Source organism: Triturus cristatus, chromosome 12 (assembly GCF_964204655.1).
Source record: "Triturus cristatus chromosome 12, aTriCri1.1, whole genome shotgun sequence".
Classification (NCBI taxonomy): Eukaryota; Metazoa; Chordata; class Amphibia; order Caudata; family Salamandridae; genus Triturus; species Triturus cristatus.
Window position 1 is genome coordinate 589,272,114 of NC_140595.1, and position 21,044 is coordinate 589,293,157.

At 42.2% G+C, this 21,044-nt stretch overlaps 1 protein-coding gene across 1 annotated transcript in view; it reads right to left on the minus strand.

The window, feature by feature from the left end:
* PMFBP1 (polyamine modulated factor 1 binding protein 1) overlaps positions 1–21,044 on the minus strand; it is a 2,019,859-nt gene that overhangs the window by 1,227,279 nt on the left and 771,536 nt on the right. The window contains exons 21-23 of the mRNA XM_085636957.1: positions 18,204–18,383; positions 10,498–10,581; positions 7,904–8,071 (exon numbers count right to left, since the gene is read on the minus strand). Of these exons, the coding sequence (XP_085493083.1) occupies positions 7,904–8,071; positions 10,498–10,581; positions 18,204–18,383 (432 nt within the window). The remainder of the gene's footprint in view (positions 1–7,903; positions 8,072–10,497; positions 10,582–18,203; positions 18,384–21,044) is intronic.

The window sequence follows — 21,044 nt, forward strand, 5'->3', positions numbered from 1 at the left end:
CATAATGGATGCATTGCTAACTGAGTGTCCGCCACTTTATATGGTTCCCATTAAAAATACTGAAAATAGTGTACCAGTAAGTACTACAGTGGCTAATGCTTCTGTTGAACAGAGAGAAACACAGATTGAGAGAACTGTGCAGACATTTCAGATTGACCCACTACCTGTTGATTCAGCACTGACAGTGATACCTCCAGGTGTTACTGCTTGAAATATGACTGATTCAGTCCACACATTACAAACTGCAGATGCACAGGCAATGCCTAGAAAAATTATGACTGTCCCAATTAATATGATCCCTACTCAAAAGGTTCAAAGAGCTGCAGAAGGAGTGATTATGGCAGGGTTTATTTCAGAAACTCCGAATTCACAGATTAGTGAACGGAAATTACCCCAGAGAGTCCAAGCACTGAAAGGTGGGGGGAAAATGGTCTTTACAACATCTGCAGCCCAGGATAAAATGAATATATTTGATATATTTGAAGATGGGATTTTTCAAACCTGCTGTGAGGAAGCAGCAGTGCTTAAAAAGATAGAGAGCATGGGGGAACAAATAAACCCAGACCAAGAAAAAGAGAAACATCTTAGTGTTTTAAATTCAACATTTGAACATGTACAAATTAACATTGCCTGCTGTTTAAGTCATGAAAATGTGAATCAGTGTCAGGAAAAGGAAACAGCTACATGAACTACACATGATAGAATGACAGATTTGGCTAAAAAATATGAAATTGATGTTTCAGGAAGTTTTCCATTTCAGAAACGTTTCATGGTACATTTGGATGATGAAGCCAATTAGAAAGTGTGTTCTTCAGGAATGCAGTTACACATTGCAGAAATAATAAAATATGATTTCAAATGCAATGGGTTTGAGAAATTAGGAGACAAGAGGGCAAGAAAACATGGGAAAAAAAAACACCAGACCTTGTTAGGGAAAATAATAAACAGGATGAGGGAGAAGCGTTTGCTTACTCATTGAGAGAAAAGGTGGGAGAAGTGCATGTTCATGTGCCACGGAACAAAGGTGAACTTGCAGCATTTCTGAACACATTCCCAAAATTGAGAGACAAACTTATGCTGTGGTACCCACAAGTTGATGAATTTGTTGAAAATTTAAAAGAGTTGTGCATTAATTTGGAAATGTTCTTTGACACTGCCATCCAGACTGAATTGTGGTTTAAATATAAAGTTGCTGTGCAAATGTCAGGTGAGGAGACAATGACAAGGGTTTGCATGAATGCACCATAATTTTCTGTTGTTATGGAGAAAAACATAGCAGTGATTAATTTCCTGAAGGGCAGAGTGCCAGCAAAGGATATTGGTTGGGTACAGATTAAAAGAAAACAGGAAGGAAACAAAGGTGTTTTGCTTTGTGAAAATTCAAGTATGGATGTTGTAGTGCTGGAAAAAGTATTCTTTTCCCATCTTTATAACAGATTTGAGCATTGGAAGAAGAAATGTAAATTTAAACATGATGCAGCAGTTGGAAATGTGCAAGAGCAGAGAGAAATGCAGGTGCAAGATGTGTCAGCCAAGCAAATGCAAATGTCAGTTCAGAATCAGGTACCAATGGCAGGAGTTTTTCAAGCCGAAATGGTACCACAAAATATGAGAAATGCTCAAATTAATTTAAATAAGATGTCCAGAGTAAATGTGAATTATTTTCAGAAACAAAATCAGAACCCAGTTCAACAGGTAGCTGTATTTGAAAATTAGCGTTTTAACCCTACCAATTCTGAATTTACCAAGTCCATTGTGAAAGCAGTGGAAGGTCCAGACTTAGTTGTAAGAGTTTTAAACAAAGAAATTACAAACCCAGTTTTAGAAGAATTTGCACCATAAATAGGCCCATTTGAGGAAAGTTACCAATTTGTTGTTTGTGACTCGGGCCTGGCAGGAAAACAATTATTTTGCAAATTAAACAGGACAGATTACTGTACACCAGATAATGTTCATTATCAGATTCATGATGAGGATGTACATTTTAAAATTTCCCAACAAGAGACAGCTGTAGCATTGTTTCAAGAAAAGACAGTTGAAAAATGACCTTCTGATTTGAAAGAAATAATAAACACAGAAGTAAGGGAGTTCACAGAGAAAGATGTCAGATTAATAAAATGTGCAGAACATGTTTTATTCAAATTAGAACCAGGTGACATGTATTCAAGAACACCATCAGTTGCAGAAATGTTACTCATAATTGGAGATAAACTGAGTAAAAGATTTTTAATGGAATTGATTGGACGTTTATGTAACTGTCTGATCACAGGTTCGCAGAAACTAAAAGAAAAAACAGATTAGTGCAGGAGATTAATAGCATAACTTTTCCATGTTGTCCTGTGGTACCAAATCCAGCCAATATATTTTTTCACATTCCAAGTGCTGAAGAAGGGCTTACTGTTATTGATTTTTGTCAAGTTCATGTCACAGTGCCATTGCATGAAGATAGTCAGGAGTACTGTCAAAAGAAAAATGAATGTCTGGGACACATAATTGGAAAGGGAGGTAGAAAGGTGTCACCAGAGAGAGTGGAAATAATTCCCCAGATGAATCCACCACAAATTCAGAAAAAAGTTCGGACGTTTTTGTGAATGGTTAGCTGCTGAAGAGAGTGGTTACTAAACCTTTCCCTAGTGGCTAAGCCTTTACTGAGGCTGACACACAAGGATGTGTCTGATCCGCTTCCATTGGACAACAATTGCACAAAAGCATTCCTAGAGTTGAAAGAGAAAAAGTGTTGCACCCCAGCACTAGGAATGAAAGTTTATTTAAAAGAAAATACACCAATTTGCAGTAAGAGGGAGGGCTGCGCTCTCTCAGTGCCTGTTCAAAAACATGAATGTGTTCAAGGGTCTGTGATATTTTTCCCAATGACCTTTGACACCAACATCAATGAAACTGAATATGAGTGTCTAGATGTCATGAAAACATGCATAAAGCCAAGATCAGACTTTAAGGATGAAAGTCTGATTCAGCCCAACAATGTCCATTCTGTAGATGGCCCATGTTTGAAAGGTAATAATGACACATTAAGAGCAGCACATGCTGTGCTCCTTATACATTAAGTTGCCAAAGCTTCATGGCTTTCAGTAGTTACCTCAGCCCAAAATTCGAAATTGATTGCCCTAACCATGACATACAGTATAGCTGCTCAAATGGGAGTCACTGTTGTCATGGGAGAGAGAAATGCTAATTCAGTTGCACAAAATTGTGTTCTGTTAGCATATACATTCAATGGAATCTTCACAGATGAAATAATGGAGGTTCAAGAAATTGTTTCAGAAGCAGAACAACAGGGTATCAGAACTGTTTTTGAGAAGAGTGTCAACTGCATAGTAGTAAATATGTTATTGCAAAAACTGAGGCCCAGGTATAGATTGCTAGTTTCTCTGAAATCAGATCATAATGAGGTCTCAAAGATGATGTGTGTAGAACCACAGATTGGACAAAGATTGGATTGTAGCCATCTGCCTGAAGTTGCAAGCATAATAAAGCAAGACAAATGCAGCACAGAGTTACACTTTGCAAAAGACTGTGTTTCAGCATCACTGAAGTGGCTTGAGTATTTACATGCAAATGCACTTGTGAAAAACACTGATGAAAACCTAGCCATTGCTGTGTAGGTCTGGTTGATGTAGAGCGTGCCGTTTCTCACCAGATTGCAACTGCTACACAAGATCTTCATAATGGATGGTGAAACAACTTTGATCTGAGAGATGCTGTGGTGAAACATCTGAATTTGATCAAAGTGAAAATAAAAGTGAAAGGCTTGGGTTGAAAAAGTGCAAAGAATTGATGGTGGTCTGTCAGAGTTTCTCAGCACTTAAGTGGTCAAATTTGAATGGAAAAAGTTACAGAATGCTACACTGTATGAGCCATACTGATGGCAAGCTGATGACAAAGATCAAAGAAATGCTGAAACTGTCCTGTTGAATTTTCCTTTTATTATTTTAGTTACTTATTTTAGAGAAGACTAACAGTTCCAAGAAGCTACTTACAGAACTCTGTACTAAACTTTGAGCTTGGCTATATATGATCTGATTACAGACAAAAACTTGTGTTTGCCTTAGAAATAGAGGTAAAATTGTTATATGCTCAGCTTTTGCAATGAAAAATGAAATGAGGCCTAGTCAAATGCTTTTTAAAAGGGGCACTTTTGGTGTTTGCAAAGTGAAAGACAAAAAAAATTAGGCCTGGTCAAAATGTTTACAGTCTGAAATGCTTCTGCTGAATTAACATGTGTTTTTGCAGTGCAGAGAAACTCGTGATTGCAGTTTTCCTTTTTAGCTTTGAAGATAAAATGGAATGTGTTCTCTCCTCCCAGCTCCTTTCCCTTATAATCTACACTCCCTGTTCCCATCTCAAAAGACTCTGGCTTTGTTGCTTATTTAGACAATGCATATTCAGTTCATAAAACATCTTTTTATAATGTGTATTAATTAATGCACCAAAACTACACGTGGGGCAAAAGCATTTTGCATGAAAAGCTATCTAAAACATTAGAGCATGTTGATTATTAACTGTCTGCGCTTTGAAAATTTGCACTTGTGCATGTTTTATGCTATGTTGTACATTGCACATTTTTGCATGTTGTGCACAAATAATATAAAAGCTGCTTTTAATTAATAGCTTTTGCTAGGTAATAAATAATACAGGGTAATAGTATGGAGAAAGGTAAACATAATGAATTTTATTTCATAAATTAATACTTTTTTTGTATTTGTTTTGTTTTTGGCCTACCATAAAATGGCTGCATGGGAATCCAGCATGGCTGAGAATTGTGCTGAATGAGAAACGCATGTGCAGAACCAGCTACATACTGCCAAGTGCCTCAAGTGAAGACACAATGGGTCAAGGCCACAGTGAACTGTAAATTATTGTTATCATGCCAATGTACCAGTGGTTGTGGAATGTGAAAGGAAGGAAGAAATGGACTGATACATTTTTCTGCCTTAATGGTGCATATTTGTATAATTATTGATGGTGAAATATATGATTGTATTAAGCATTAACGCTTTCTTTGTTAAAACCAGTTTTGCAATGAGAACAGGATGGTGAGACCCTCATGTCATCTATGCTAACCAATCACACTGCGAGTTTCTAAGGAAACTGCAACATTATTAGTATAGTCAGCCAAGAATTAGAGTATAAATAATTACCTCTATGGAGGCGTGTTAGCTTTAGAAACTTTAGGGAGCGTGTGAGCTTTTTGGGACTAGAAGAGAGAGGAGGAGAGGGAGCAGATGAGGCCAGACATCATATGGGTTAGGCACGTGAACGTCGAGGGTGCAGCCTGGGAGGAGATTGCGTCCGAGGAGAGACAGAGGGAGGTGGGGGCCTTTGCTCATATTTTTTTTTAGAGAGTCCTTGCACGTCATATTTTTGGGAAGGCAGATCACATTCCTCGGTGGTCTTGTGAAGGGCGGGCTGTCTCTCTCTGTGAAGCACAGAGACGCAGATGAACAGACCAGGGCAGAGAGTGCAGCTGATAGAAAAGATTTAGATTTAAATGCTAAAACTCTAAGTTTATGCTTTGACTAATTAACTAGTTTTGAAAAGATTTATTTCTCTTTATGGGAGATTTTTGCCAATTATTAATTATTAATTAGCCTTGCAAACTCACTCTTGAATTATATTTTTCCTGAAACTCTTTAAAGAGTTCTGACTAACATAGAACTAGGGTTTTTTTCCTTCTGTATGCAACCTATATGTTTGTATTAATTCTATTTTTCCAATTTTTAATTCTGTACCTGATTGATATTTGACTAATGAATAAAGGGTCAGAGAACTTTTACTTTTAACTAGAAAATAAAACCCTTTAAAAATACTCACAACTCTCTTTATTGGCTTAAATATTAATTGCATTTTTGATTTTTCATGTTGTTGTAAAGTCTCCAGAAGGTAATATACAGTGGCAAGGGTCCAGTACCTTTACAGCGGTAAATTAGAGGTAAATGAGGTTTTGCATTGAGAAATTACTGTGAAATTACTGCTGGATCAGCGGGAATCTGTGATGGAACGCAACACGTGCTCCATTCACAGACTGCCCCTTTATCGGCACTTGGCACCACCCCGTCCAGTCTAATGAAACAAAACATAGCAAGAAGATATAGCACCATCAAAACACGGCATAAAATACGGACTAATCAAAATAGCCCATTAATCAGTGCGTTATGGCAGTCCGTACACAACGTACACCTTCAATGTATAGCAAATACCTGTGGTCATCATTGAAAGAAACAAATACTACTAATCTATGGGCCTTGAATTTACCACACCACACATTCTACCATCAATAAAGTAGCTCAGTGGCAGTCCCTTATTGCAGACAAGTACAAACTTACTTTGTGGTCACATGCCTGGATGGTAGCTCAATCCTACAATAATGTAAAACCAGCAGAATATCTCAGCTCGACATATCTAAAAAAAAAAAGCTGATGGCACTTCGATTAGGTGTCTTGCCATCCTTGGCCGACCAACCTGCATGAAGATACAGAGTTCTAAAATCATGTAGACTTTGTGGTGTCCTAAAGGAAGACATATTCCACCTCGTCTGTGTATGTCTGGCCTTAAAGCAACCCTGTACTTTACTACTCAAATCTATATTTAATGAACGGGGATTTGAGCATGACGGATGGCAATAATTAAGAGCCTCGATCCCACAGATGCCAAAATTAATTGTAAATTGCTGAAATTCTTGACATTGTATGAGAAACTAATTAACTGCGCTTGATTTCCCTGAATATAATACAGCCAGTGGGAAGCCTAGGCTGTTCAGCTGTAGTAACATGATCTTCAAAAATGTAAGTCTATTAGTGCTAATACCTTAGTAACAGCTTTAGACAACCAACTGGGGAATAAGGCGTCTATTCAGAATTATGCATGCATATTGGCACTTCACTTACTTAAATAACTTCGATATCTGAAGGTTAAGCTTTTATCCCATACTTAAGACAGCCCGGGAAGTATGATAGCACTATGATATATACCCTGCGAATATTACTAGCGACAGTGGGGCACCCAGGACGTCTTAGTGGCATAAACAACGTTAGATATTGAGTCACTTAAATACTCTTTAGAGATTTTTGTACTGACATTCAGACACAGTACTTTGCATCCTTTAAATGAGAACCAAGCATACATTTTATATAAAAAGCAGGCATAATGGCATTTTATTCATTCTAATTAAGATTGATGTTAAAAAATCTAGCAACTTATAACTCATTTTAATCAGTAATAACTGTCTCATCAGTTGAGTTCTATATGGTTTTTTTAATAATATTAATATATGTGGCATTATTGTGATGGTTTCTATCAACTTATAACAATAAACATTTATTTTTCTTCAAAGAAAGACTCAACTTTAACATTGAAGAAACTGATCAGGAAGTTCCTGGTAATATTTCCTATTCATTTGTTCAAAACTTCAAGGGGGATGCATGTTCAGATATCATACGCTTAAACAAGAATATTTTAAGGCCTTAAACTACTAAAAACTCTTATCTGATGTTGGAGGTGTCATTATTGAGCTGTATAATGTGTCGGCAAAACTGTATATTTTTGTTGTTGTTGACAGGTGAGACACACAGGCCTGTTTGCCTAATTGAAGCAGCAGTTGTACCCAAGTGAGCAGCATGCAAAACGTTCACTTCATTTTAGAGTGGTGCATTCATCATTCTCATCTAAAAACTATGCTGTTCATGTAGATTAGTAAGGATCACCACGTGGTGAGATGTCGCAGGTTCTAACCCTGGAAACCTTTATACATTCTATAGTGCCAGCTCTAGCTTGATGGCCCTTTGTCAGTTACTGTAAAGTTTTTATTCTCGGGCCCTTTCAATGGTGGGACATCTTGAAATTACTTTTTACAAACTGTTAAGGTTTTTTGAAACCACAAACATACCTCTTGTTGAGCTGTCTTGTGCTTTTCCCTCAAGATAGTCAGCTCCATCTCTAGCCGCTGTTTGTCGGAATTTGCTTCAGAAAAATTACTTGTGCACCTGGACAATTCCTCTTTGACACATTCAAGTTCAATCTTCAGCTTTTCCACCTGCTCCTCCCTCTGGTTAAGCTAAACAGAGAAGGAAGCTTTCAGCAAAGAAAACTAAGGATTTTTCTGTGCTAGAAGCCACTTGCAAGAGCTTTTTTATTTGCTAAAACCATCTCATGAGAGCATCAATTGACGAGCCCAATGCATACGTCTTCTGTCCTAAAACCTTCTCTTAAGCATATTCTGTGCTACAAACTACAAATAAGAGCATTCTTATCTAACCTAATGGATAAGATCTCCGTGCTGCATCCTGACCATGAGACATTTCTACACTACACTTTACTTTTTCAGTGTTACTCCACATTCATAAGAGTTTTCTGTCCAAAACCCTACTTTTATCAGCACTGCTTTGCCAAATTAGTGATGGGTTTCAGGGGTAGGCCTGAATTGTAAAAGCTTTCTGTACCTGACCAAGTTTGTGAGAGCTTTCTGGGATAGACCAAAAACACATGATTTTAGGTGACTTAAGTGTTTTAACAACGTTTTGTGCTATGCACTAATCATACAAAGTTATTCTGAGCTAAACTCTGCTCAAAAAAGCTATTTTGCTAGACAATATTGCTAGGGCTTTCTATGCCAGCCTATGCTTAGAAGAGCTCCTGTATTACAATACCTTTGTGACTACTTATGTGCTACATTCTACATGTGACAGCTTTCCATGTTAAACCTTACTTAGTGAGAGATTCTGTGCTATTCCTTACTTGCAAGAGCTTCAGTGCTACATCCTAATACCTTATATGGGCAACTATAAAAGCATCTGCCTGTGCCCTACTTGTAATAGCATCTATGCTAAACTCTACCTGAAAGGTTTACTGTGCTACATCCTACTTTGAAGAACTTCTATGTTACACATTGCTTGTTTCTGTGCCACACCCTACATAAATGTAAATAAATGTAAATGTCAAGGTACTTATAGAGCGCACTGTCACCAGACGGCCACCTTGCAGTGTCACCTTTGCGGTTTCCTGGCGCTGATACTCATACCGCTGTGGAACCCCTCCTGGCTTTCCCTGTGAAGTGTCCACTCCTGGGCACCCCCAGGGTGAAGCCAGGCATCCTTAGCGCTGTTGGGGCCGGTGTGGAGGCTAAGCAAGCTATTGCCCAGAGTTGCAGCGTGGGGCCCGTGATTAGAATAGGCACCGAGGCGAGAATAGACAGGTCCGAGGAAATTGAGCCCGAGCCGCGCCGAGGCAGGAATCGAACCCTGGTCCCTGGCCAGAACTCTGCTTCAGGGTCTGCCGCTCTAACCATTGAGCCACACTCCTCCTACATGTAAGAATCTTTGCTACATCCTACTAGTAAGAACTTCTGTTCTATACCTTATTTGTCCTCCCAATCACAGTACATGCACATTGTCTTTTCTGTCCTACCCATTAAACTGACGATGCTTTGTATATCATTTTGCACCTAACACAATAATACATTATAATGTGTGTTCTGGCAAGACTGCCTTTTGGCAGAAGCTCCGGTATTTAAACCTCCTTGATGTAAGTAAAAAACGACATATATATTCATTATAATAAAAGAGGCATATGATGATATCTATCTAGATGAATGCATTTCAATAGGTTATGTAAAACTCATATGTGTCCCTAGTCTTCTTCCTGCAATCACAGTAGTAAAGATTGTGACAACTCATCATCCTACTCGACTCATGCGGATACTCTCCAGCCCTTCAGGATGTGTTACTTTAACCATAGGGAGAAATAGCAAACGCAGAACAGTAACTGGCTGTAAGGGAAAGCGAACAGAATTAGGGGAACCAGACATCGAAGGAAAAAACATTGTAATATGGCAGGCAGGAAACCACTGCACCAGAAGGTTTTCTTGCTGTCAGGTGCGGCCTTCAAGGTAGATGAGGCAAGCACAAGGACCTAAATATGCTATGTTGGTGTGGGCCTGGCCACAGTGCAAAAGAGAAAGTTTTGATCCAGGTTCTTTAGAACATCAACGTTCACTTATCTCCACTATACTTGCAAGATAACATCAATAAAAGTTAAACATGCGGAGAAAACCTACAGCAGTTTTATTTTTCTTTGCAGACACCAAAAAATTGCTTTGTCTCAAGATAAAATCCATAGTAAGTGAGCAGACTATACTTTATCAAAAAAAAAAAAGCTTCATCACTTCACAGTTCCCTGTATGTTGGTACTCTTGCAGATTCCTCTCTCCATGGACCCGAATGGTTGCAGAAATGTGGCATGGTTCCTACTTAAGAGGAAGAAGAATCAGTAGACGACATGCTTGAGTCTAAAGAGACCGAGCTCCAAAGAACAGGAGTAGCCTTTTTATCCATTATTTTATGATTCTAGTCTGTCAGGGAAGGTGAAGTGCTTCAGGGATAACATGAGGATTGTTTTTGAGCCCAGAGAGCTATGTCCTAATGTCTGCTAACCCATGCTGCTGGTAGGATGACACTAATGAATGTTTCAATTCCCTATACTCACCTGTGTTCGGCAGATCGACTGCTGTTCCTGTAGTAATGCCACATCTTGCTGGTGGAGAGCAACAGCATCCTCTCTCCTCTTGACCTGGGAAGTTGCAAGAATATGTCTTATTATACCATCACTTTATATAATGTGTTTATCTATCTTTGCTTGCTCATTTTTACAATCTGTAATTACCATTCTTCCATTCTCTAGTGCTCAACGACTGCTTTGATTGCTTTACTCTTTCATCCAGCGTGTCTGTTTCATGATCTTTCGCTAGATGAAATCCACTAAAAGCTATTAATGCGTGGATTTTGCCCTTTTTTTTTACCAACCATCTCCATTCCTTCCCATCATTTTCATCATCGTTCTCACAATTTTTACTCATATTTTCTAGTTTGTGCATCCACGGAATTATCAAAGTATTAATTTCTAGCAAACTGTTTTGATTACCAGAAAAGACAAAATGTTTTAGGTATCCGTTTTACACCAAGACAAAAGCAAAGAAAAGGAAATACACATTCAAACGTTATCTAAAATTAAGGGGTATGGGATATTTTTGCAAGCAGCTATTTGGGTGCCGACCTGATCAATCCTATGGAAAAAGCTGGTAATATCTGATGAACACCCTAGATGAGCATGTACACCTAAGCGAAAACTGTAGTGGTTTTAAACAAAATTCAGGCGCTGAAGGTGCGTGATGAAAAAATTACCTTAAAAAATGCTCTTTCTGGTGTATACTCAATTTAACTATACATTTCATGCCATGAAAAATATCACCAGGAGCCAGTCTGGATCCGGCTGATTTTTCAGCATAGTCCCTACATGCCAGTGGGTGGTGCTGCGTATCTCTACATTGATTCTGGTCCCTCTACCCCGTCCCCCACCCGCACCCCCCCCAAAGTGACGTACGAGTTACTTACCTTCGGTAACGATGTATTTGGTAGAGACGTTGTCTAGCCGCAGATTCCTTAACTTAGAATTATCCCCAGGCGTCAGACTGGATCCGGAATTTTTTTTTTGCAGCAGCAGCAGCACCTCTGCGCGCCGGGGGACGGCGCCACATGACCCCGCCCTGACGTCGTCCACGGACGTGACGTCAGCGTGGTCATGCAAGTCCCTCCCAGCGGAAACTTTTCCGCGGCACAACGCGGAGCCACCAAAAAAACTGTGAAAGTACGGGAACAGTGTGCGAAGAAGGAAAAATCCGTAAAAAAAAAAAAAAGAGATCAAATGATGCATAACATCATCATAAAGGACAGTGTCAGACACTGTATACCAATAGACCAAGAAGTAAAGGCAGAGCATCGCTCTGAGAAACAACACCGCAAAGCAAAGCGGAGACCCTCCCCAGAGGCTAAGTAACCGGGGAAGAATATCCCCACAGACAACAGGAAGACTGCCATTACAACGCAGAACTGTGCCAGCCAACAAGGGTGGAGCACAGGAAGAACAACAATCGACTGCGAGATGACATTACAAGGAATGGCTCTTTCCCCTGTAGAGATCGAAGGGCACAGCCCAACAGATCCCAAGGAAGGCGACTGCAGAGGAGACAAGAACCCTAAACCGAAGAAGGAGGTGGGAGGGAGGGAAAGAATGAGAGAAGACCCCACACTGGAAGGACCAGAGTGGAGGAATACAGAGAAAGGGACAAATAAATCCCCTGTGAAGGCGAAGCGAAAAGCACCGCTCCACCGGAAGTGAAGCCACCCAGAGGGAGGCGGCTGCAGAAGGCAAAGTCTGAGAGGCTTGCACCAACTTGAGCTCCCTGGATGGAGACCAGCGCTAACTGAAAGGAGGCAAGGTGGAGAAACCCACCTGGAAAGGTCCTCGCAGAACGGGGAGGATGGGTGGGCGTTAAGGAATCTGCGGCTAGACAACGTCTCTACCAGATACATCGTTACCAAAGGTAAGTAACTCGTACATCTGATAGAGACATCTAGCCGCAGATTCCTTAAGTTAGGATAGATACCACAGCCATACCCCGAGGGGGGAGGTGGATCTGCGGCAGAACAACAAAAAGTGCCCGAGAGCACTGAGCCGGCAACAGGGTGATGGACTATAAGGAAAGCTGTGGCGGAGCAGCCAAGAAGCAGACCAAGCAGCTCGGAAGAGCAAAAGACAATGGGAGCCTAAGGCACCACAAGACGACCCGAAGGGCGCGAGACCACACCCGTGTGAATACGGGATGGAATAATGGCACTAGGTCATATCCCAGAATGGAAGAGAGAGTTTATAATGAAGGAAGGAAGAAGAACTACTCCCAGAGCCCAATTGTGCACTAAGTTGGCACCAACCAAAATCTAAAGGACAATATAGAGTGACATAATCAGACCCTACCCGGAGGGCCTATGCAAGTGAGGACGGACAGGCAGCAGCCAGGAGGCGAAGGGCAAGAGGCAGGAACTGAGCAATGTCCCAGAAGCACAGGCGTGAAACATAAGACACGCCAAGTGCAAAAATCAGTCACAAGAAAATGTAGTTAAGACGAGTACGGGACTGCCCAACAAGGCAACTGGAAGGCCAAGGGGAAGAACGTACCCAAAGGGAAACAGAGATGCAGGGCGCAGCACCCGGGACGACCCTCAGAAGAGGAACTGTCCCGCAGGCACACCAGACACAGATAAGGGTGACACCCGAACCAAAAAAGACAAATCTGAAGGGTGTGTCATCGGAGGCACCGAAGGTGCCTATAGGAACTGTGAATAAGAGCACGCAGAGCTGTGGAGAACAACATCAGATCCCCGGAACCACCACCTCCGACCGGGAGGAGAAATGCACCCCCACAGAATAGAGGGACTGTTTAGTACATTAACAGGACAGACAAGACCCCCTAGAAGAAGAGCATCCAGAAGAGGAGGCGAACCCCATGGAGCGGAACCATGGGAACCGTTGTTGCCGAAGCAGCATGAAAAGGCACCAAAGTGTACTATAAAACTTGCAAAGGAAAACGCCGCCGTGCGGAACGACTGCAAACCTGAGTACAAGGCACCCGCCATGCAGAACGACAGCAAACCTGAATACAAGGCACCCAACTGCTCCCCGAAAAACGGAGATATAGGACCAGACCTCGCCAGATATGCGGAGGCGTATAAAAAGGGTACCCAGTGGTCAGTAACATGCTGATATATATAGAAAAGACGAGCCACGAGACCAACGCAGCTGCGAGCGCTATAGCAGGAATCCGCCTAATGCACCGGTAGCAGGGTGGCAGCCTCGAAACAAGCGCGTTGAAACCCACTGAAAAGAGTTAGTTACAAGGAAAAAAACCCTAGAAGAGGAGTATGAGACGCACACACCAGGCGCAAGCAGGGCAAGACCTGTGGCATGTGGGAGGCAGTGCCAGAATGCACAACAGGTAAAACCGCCCAAACGGTAAGATAAGGATGCCAGGAGACGGTGGGAGGGATCTGAAATGGCATGCTTTTTCATGGAAGATGTGGTTGTGGTATTTGGATCTTTCTGAACGTAGCAGAGAGAGATTGAAGGTAGAGGAGATTTTCTCCAATGTTTCTCCGGGATTTTAAGGTTTTTCCTTTCATTGTAGAGAGCTTTATTGAACCAAGGTGCTGAGGGGGTGTGTCTTTTCCTTTTGCTTTGGAGTGGAGCGACATTGTCGATTTCAACTGCTAGGACTGAGAGGCACTGAGTGGTGAGAGCGCTAACATACACGTTAGGGTCAAGTCTAGGAAGTGACCGCATAGCAGAGTCACAAAAAGTGTCAAAATCAATGTTTTTAGTGTTGCGGAACCAGGTAGTAGCTCTTTTAGGTTGGCAGAGAGTTATAACATGCGAAAGATGAAAATGGAAGGGAACGAGGAAGTGGTCAGACCAGTCTACATGGATGGGGGGAGCAGTAGTCAGCAGGTCTGCTTTGGATATAACAAGATCCAGAATTGAGCCCTTGGAATGAGTGGTTTCAGAGCAATGTTGGAAGAGATCGTTGGCTGAGAGAAAGGTGGCAAGCTTGTTGGCAGCCAAGTCTTCCAAAGAGCCCCAATGGAGATTAAAGTCACCCAGGAAGATCTGTCTGTCACTTTGAGAAAATTGGTCACTGATGAAGTCAGTGAGTTCCTCCACAAAGGAAGAGCAGTTACCTGTGGGTGGTAGATGGCATGGAATCTAAAAGGTGAGCCATGATGTATTTGAAGTTCTAGGGATAGGCATTTGAATGTACGGAAAAGGGTGGTAGGGAAGGCTTTTATTTAAAGAGAATTCCTGAAGATGATGGCGACACCGCCCCCAATTTTGTCTGATCTGTCATTTCTGAGGATAGAGTAGTCAGTGGGTACCAGAAGATCAAAAAAGTATGAGAGGAGTCATTAAACCAGGTCTCAGTGAGGAAGAACATGGAGTTGGCTCCAGATTTGGAGCGGAACCTGTGGCGTGTTCGAGAGGCACAGAAGGTGGACACGCTGGCAGTAATCTAACTTGAGGCCTCCATGGATCTATGGCAGGGGTACTCACAAACTTTCTGTGGGGCCAAAATTACAGTGTGGTTAGTGGCCAAGGGCCGCACTGGTAGGGGTGGAGTCAGTGGGGGTGGGATCAGTGGGGGCGGAGCTAGAGTAAAAAAAAAACTTTCAAAACATTAGACAATGCTGTATTTCACAATCAGATGCAACTACAAAGAGCACATTTTGATAATATCCTAGTTTGCAAGTACTATGAGTAACCCTGCACTAGACAAAACACCATCTCTCTCTACTAAGAATATTAATCACTGGAATTAGCAAGACATTTTTATCGTTGCCCAAAAATGTTGGAGGCCAGGAAGGAGGCAGCAAGTGGTTTTAAAACCATATTATACTTACAAACACGACGCCCCCACCTGAAGTTAGCGCCCGGTGCGGTCGCACTGCCCTGGAGCCACCCTGCTCAAGGGTCCTGTGACCTCAGTGACAGAGTCACTGCCACTCTATGGTGTGCTGCTTCATAGGTCTGTCCCCAAGACTGGAGGTGAACTTCATGGATAGTGGTGGCCAGGCCTTCAAGGTTAATCCACACTTGCCACCGCTAGGGTCCACCTGCTGGTGCTAAGACACCAGGGCTTTTAAGATTTTGCGGCGCCTTCTTAGGTCTAGCACGGGAATGTGCTCCCTCAGGAGAGTGGTCTGGGAGCCTGGTCAGGAAGGCTGAACCTGGTTCACCAGTTCCACTTCAGCAGCTCTGACCATAGCGCCCCATCCTCTCCCCCACTAAACACCATACTGCCCCATTGAGAGAAACTTGCACTGCACTGGCCCGCTATAAACACCTGGATGTGAGTCAATTCTAATTACGCCCTAGACAAGAGCAATATGCTGCGTAAAAAAAATTAACATCCTAGAAAAAGAAAACACTCATAGGGAATGCAAGATTAAGTAAAGCATGTGAAATGTAAGCAGTGAGTGCTTTTGCATGAAAAGGTAAGGCCATGACTACAGGGCCCGGAAGGGACCCGTTTCGGTGCCCATTGCTTATATTCTTTCAAAACACAGGCAGTCTGGTTTTAAAAGACCACATTCGTGTACACACAGCCGCTGTTCACATCTTGTTTTCCAATTCACCCATCAAGCAGGTATTTCAGTACCTCCAGGCATGGTGCACTTTCCCACACAGGGAAAACAATGTTGTTGAAAGAGAGACAAGAAAACAAAAGTAGCGCTTCACTGGCAAACACTGTAAAGTGGCGCTAATGTGTTTAGGTGTAAATAAATCAATCTGGGCACCTTGCAACCACTCTGTCTTGCTTTAATTAGTTATTTATTTTTTACATTTGGAATGTTTTATTCCTCTCCACCCCGAGGCTGCACTGGTGTCAGAAAAAGACGTTTCCAGCAAAAATGTTTTTTGGATCCATTTCACAGGGGAGCAAATAAAGGAAAGGAGGAAAGAGTGGGTAATACCCGTTTCTTGAAGTCTCGGTTTTCACTAACTGAGGAGAGAGGGGAGACTCGGAGGCTTAGAGGCCGTCACCGGGGCATGCGCTCACAGTTTAATTTATAGGGACTTGGGGAGGCTGCGCGCAGGAGCCATATGGACTAAATGTACATAGCTGTGCTTACGAGCCATGCTTCGCTATATTAAAAAGCAAGTTCATTTAAAGTTCGTATCCCAGGTCTCGCGCGATGGGAAACTAAAATTAGTGTGAACGTTTCACAAAAGAATAAAGAAAACATACCTGTGCAGGCGCTGCTGTGAAGGTTCTCCGGGGCTGCGGGCTGGAAGGACGTCGTCAACACAGGAAGCTCACCAAAAGGTCCTTTAAGAGTCAGCTGTAACTAGCGCTAGTTACAGCTGACTTTTAAAGAGCCTGAGCTTCGTGTGACGTCAGAGGCAGGCAGGCCAATCAGAGGCAAGCAGTAGGCAGAGACGATGGCCGCAGGAGTAAACGGTGTGAATACGTATTAAAGCGTATTCACAACGTTTGCTCCTGCGGCCATCTTTCCTGCTTACTCCAAGGAAGTGTATTGTAATCGATCAAGGTCCGCGGGCCGCCAATGAAGGCCGGGCGGACCGCCAGCGGCCCGCGGGCCGTACTATGAGTAACCCTGATCTATGGGGTCCGAAGGTATGCCAGAGAGCGCCAGTACAGTGTCGGAGATGCGAAGCATGTCCTCCTTAAATGCCTCAACTTGGCATAACCAACTGAGCTGGAAATGCAGAGTGCATCAGGGTCAACTGTGGAATTTGATGCTCGATCAGGGATCGGGCGCACCTTCACGTCCTCAAGACTTCTCATACTGAGAAGTGGCTAGACTCGCTTGGAGTTCTTGTGTTGTTTCATCGATTTTGACTTACCCAAAAACTTGAACCTTCTTGAAAACTTTTTGGAGATCCGGCCACGAGAACGGGAACAGGCCCACGACTTTGAGTGAGAACAGCCTTTATGCAACTTTCTTTAGTGCTTTGCTACATATAGCTTGGCTTCACAATCTTGGATCGTGGGGATCCGGCACAGACATTTGTTTGCGACAGTCCCTGCAAGGTTTAAACTCTGTAGTTTTAGGAGGGGACATGTTCCCTTCACGCTGTAAACAATTTAGGAGAAACTCATCAACTGAAAATAAAAAAGCATGAGCTGGCTCAGGAGCTGCCTACCAAGGTGCAGAAAGAAAGAAACTGACATCAGAGTGCTATGGTGGTGCTTATATGCACATCCAGTCGTTACTTCCAAGGTAGTGCAGAGTGAACGTGGAGCTACATGAGGTCACCTATTGGTGCACAGGGGCTATACTGAAAATTCTTCTGAATCCCTGATAGGAACATCACAAAGTGTGGAATCAACAGTGCATGGCAGGACCATGCATCAGAAATGTAATATCATGCTTCTATGACAGTCCTTTGCATATTGAACAGTATGAATGGTAGTGGACCCCTGCGTTTCTCTTGCCGGAATGTTTGCAGCAACAAAACCAAAACTAAGAATTTTGGCCTGTGTTTGTGCCATCAGCTAAACTGACATTCCTAATCTGGTTTAATGATTTTTAACATGTATTCATTCAGCACACATTTTAAAAGTGCTATAACCTTGCAGTGCCCACAGGGACTCTTGGGCTTATGAGCTAAAACAACATTTGTTTATATATAGTTCTGATATTTTAATAATAAATATATATTGAAGAGTGTCCACCTGTAGATTAAAACTACAAACTTAATTCTGGGAGAGAGACAGTCTTTCATGCTGGGTTGAAGCGTATCCTAAAACGTGTGTGTCTTTTGTCTCCTGAATACTGCACCTCATCATCAGCCTTCTGCAGGGATGCATCCTTTGCTTCTACTGCACTTTGCAGAGCATCCTGAGATTTCTGGAGTTGTTTGAGCATGTGCTGCAGCTCCTCTGTCTTCGTATGTAGCTTTTCTTTCAATGTTTCAGATGCCATCATTGAGCCTCTTAATTTTTCTGCATTTTCCATGGCCTATGTGTAGACAAAAATCAAAAATTAGATAAACAATTTGAAATCAGACATCATAAATGCACTAGCACGGCATCGACGATTAAACAATAACATACATTGAACAAAGAAAATATAACTGAGAATGGGAAATGCAAAGTGACACTAAACATACTTTGTTGACCCATATCTTCTTGTACGCATATCTTCAGTTAGGGCATCTCTCTAGCAAACAAGGACACGTAACAAAGCACACACCATATACGAAAGGGTCATCAAGGAGATGTTGGAGAAAGGAGCTTCCTAGAGGGTTCTAGTTAAAGCAAGACTAAGGGGTCAATTGGGAGCAAAGCGGGACAGTAAAAAGACTGTAAATCCGTGGTTCTCCTGCCCTGCCAAACTCACAATTGCCTAGACTCATTTAGAGATAGGCAAACCGCCATATTACCCATAGAGGAGGCTCATCCAGATCAGTCTAGGGAAAGCTTGGCCAGTTCGTTAAAGGGCAATTTGCTTCAGAGCACTGGAAGCTCTGCACCCTTTTTCGTGTCCACAACTGCAGTGACAGGCAAAGTCATGTACAAAAGAATAAAAGACTGGCCCTCTCGGATAGAGTGAAAACTCCCAGCTTTCAGGGCCAAAACTCTCTGCATACCAGGGCCATTGATTTTTAGGTCTCGCTAGAGCCAGCGCATGCGCTGCTCTGCGAGACATTTAGTAGGGGCTTCAAAAAGTGCTACCACAAGCTGCTTTGGCTGGCCTAGCGCTTGCGTACACGCGCGCAACCATCTTTCAGCGCCCGATAAGGCGCCATCTGCCTTTCCTCTCACTTGATTGCTTTCACGCTCCTCCGCCGCCTCGCGCTGCTTTCACTTTCGCGCGCGGCTAATGCTTGTTTTATAGTTACAAATGCAGTTAAGTCTATTTAACCACCGAAAGCCCAAATGGAAAAAAAAATAAACTGACAGCCATGAACTAATCAACTGGATAATTTCTTCACAATAATTTACTCCAAACGTTTAATTGGCATTTACACATATGTCTTTCAATCAAATTAGTTGTTTTGGGGCCGAATTTCTTTTTATACCTTGTGCGCCCTCTTGTGGCATTTTCTAGTAATCACACATTGAATACTTCAGTACAAAGCCTGCCATTGAAACGAACCTTCTTCTTACTGTATGTGCTGATGGTGCTAAGCATTTTCCAAAAATATTAGCAAATTAAATTTCAAGATTTATCTCCCTATGGGTAATGCTCTCAATCTGTAAAATCCACTGTTTTCACTTTTTGGTAGCAAAAATTCCAGATTGCCTTCTCGTATTTTGCATATTATATTAGAAGAGAAGCAACTGGTGCTCGCGTAAAGCGCTCGGATACCTCCGGGTCTATTTATAGCTATATAAAACTCCACAATTTTTTTTTAACCAAAAACATAAATAATGGATGATCCAACTGCTTTCACATTTCTGCCAAAACAATTCTCGATAGCTTTCTTGTATTGTGAATATTATATCATTTATACCCCAAAATGTAATTCATCAGGCATCTCTATTCGATGATATGTTCTATTGCTATTAATTTATTCAGAATTTTTTATTTTTGCAGTTGGTTAAACTTCATATAGTATACTTATTGTCACGATAACAATTATCAACTGTTTTGCTCTATTATTCCCATATTTGCAAGCTGAACGTTTAGAAACCCATGCTTGTGGTTTCTAAAACAGTTATTATGTCTTACAAAAGTTTTGTGTTTTAGAAATGCAGCTCGTCTAAGAGCATGCTGGGAACGCTGCTATATACATACCTTGACTGACAATAACTTGAAACCAATTCATACGATGATTTAATAAAAATCTAGATATGCAATTATAAAGTATTAAAATTGTAGGAATTCATTTTTTACATGCTAAAATTTTCCAAACCAGAAAGAAACAAAATTGAGCATTTCTTATTTGAAGAGATTACCAGCTAACAGCAGTTGCCTTCCTGATTCTCAATTCCAAAGAAAGCAGATTGTGCTGGAATGTTTTCACCACAGGAGCTATCCACATTTGACACAAGGCTGGCTTTAGCACTATTGGCGCCTGGTGCGTCAATCATTTTTGGCGACCCGCACCATATGATCACTTCCTCGGTTTCTCCAACTACCACCGGGCAAAAGTGCCTCTCTTCTCTCTAATCATAAGTTGTTGCTAAACACAGTGCTCCTGAGGTCAGCGCCCCCCTACACAGGTCGGTACAAAAGGGGGTGGTGATGGACGGAGCATCAGAATCAATCAAACACTCACACCCAGTCAACAGATCTGGGTTTGATCCATCACCGTTCCTTAGCCCACTCTGCCACCCCAGTTCAGACATGGCCATATGCAAATCAGTCTGACCCTGTGCCTCATGGGAACAGTCCAGCCCGAACTGCCAAGCCATGCCTTCCCTGGACTGGAAACAAGCTTCCCAGGACCGGTTTCTGGCATTTCAGCCGTCTTCAGCCAGGCTTGCTTGAATCCAGTGGCAAAGTGAGCAAGGGACTCACGTCTGAGCATACCCTGCCAACTTATGGCGAACAAAGCGGTACAAAAGGGGGTGGTGATGGACGGAGCATCAGAACCAATCAAACACTCACACCCAGTCAACAGATCTGGGTTTGATCCATCACCGTTCTTTAGCCCACTCTGCCACCCCCTTT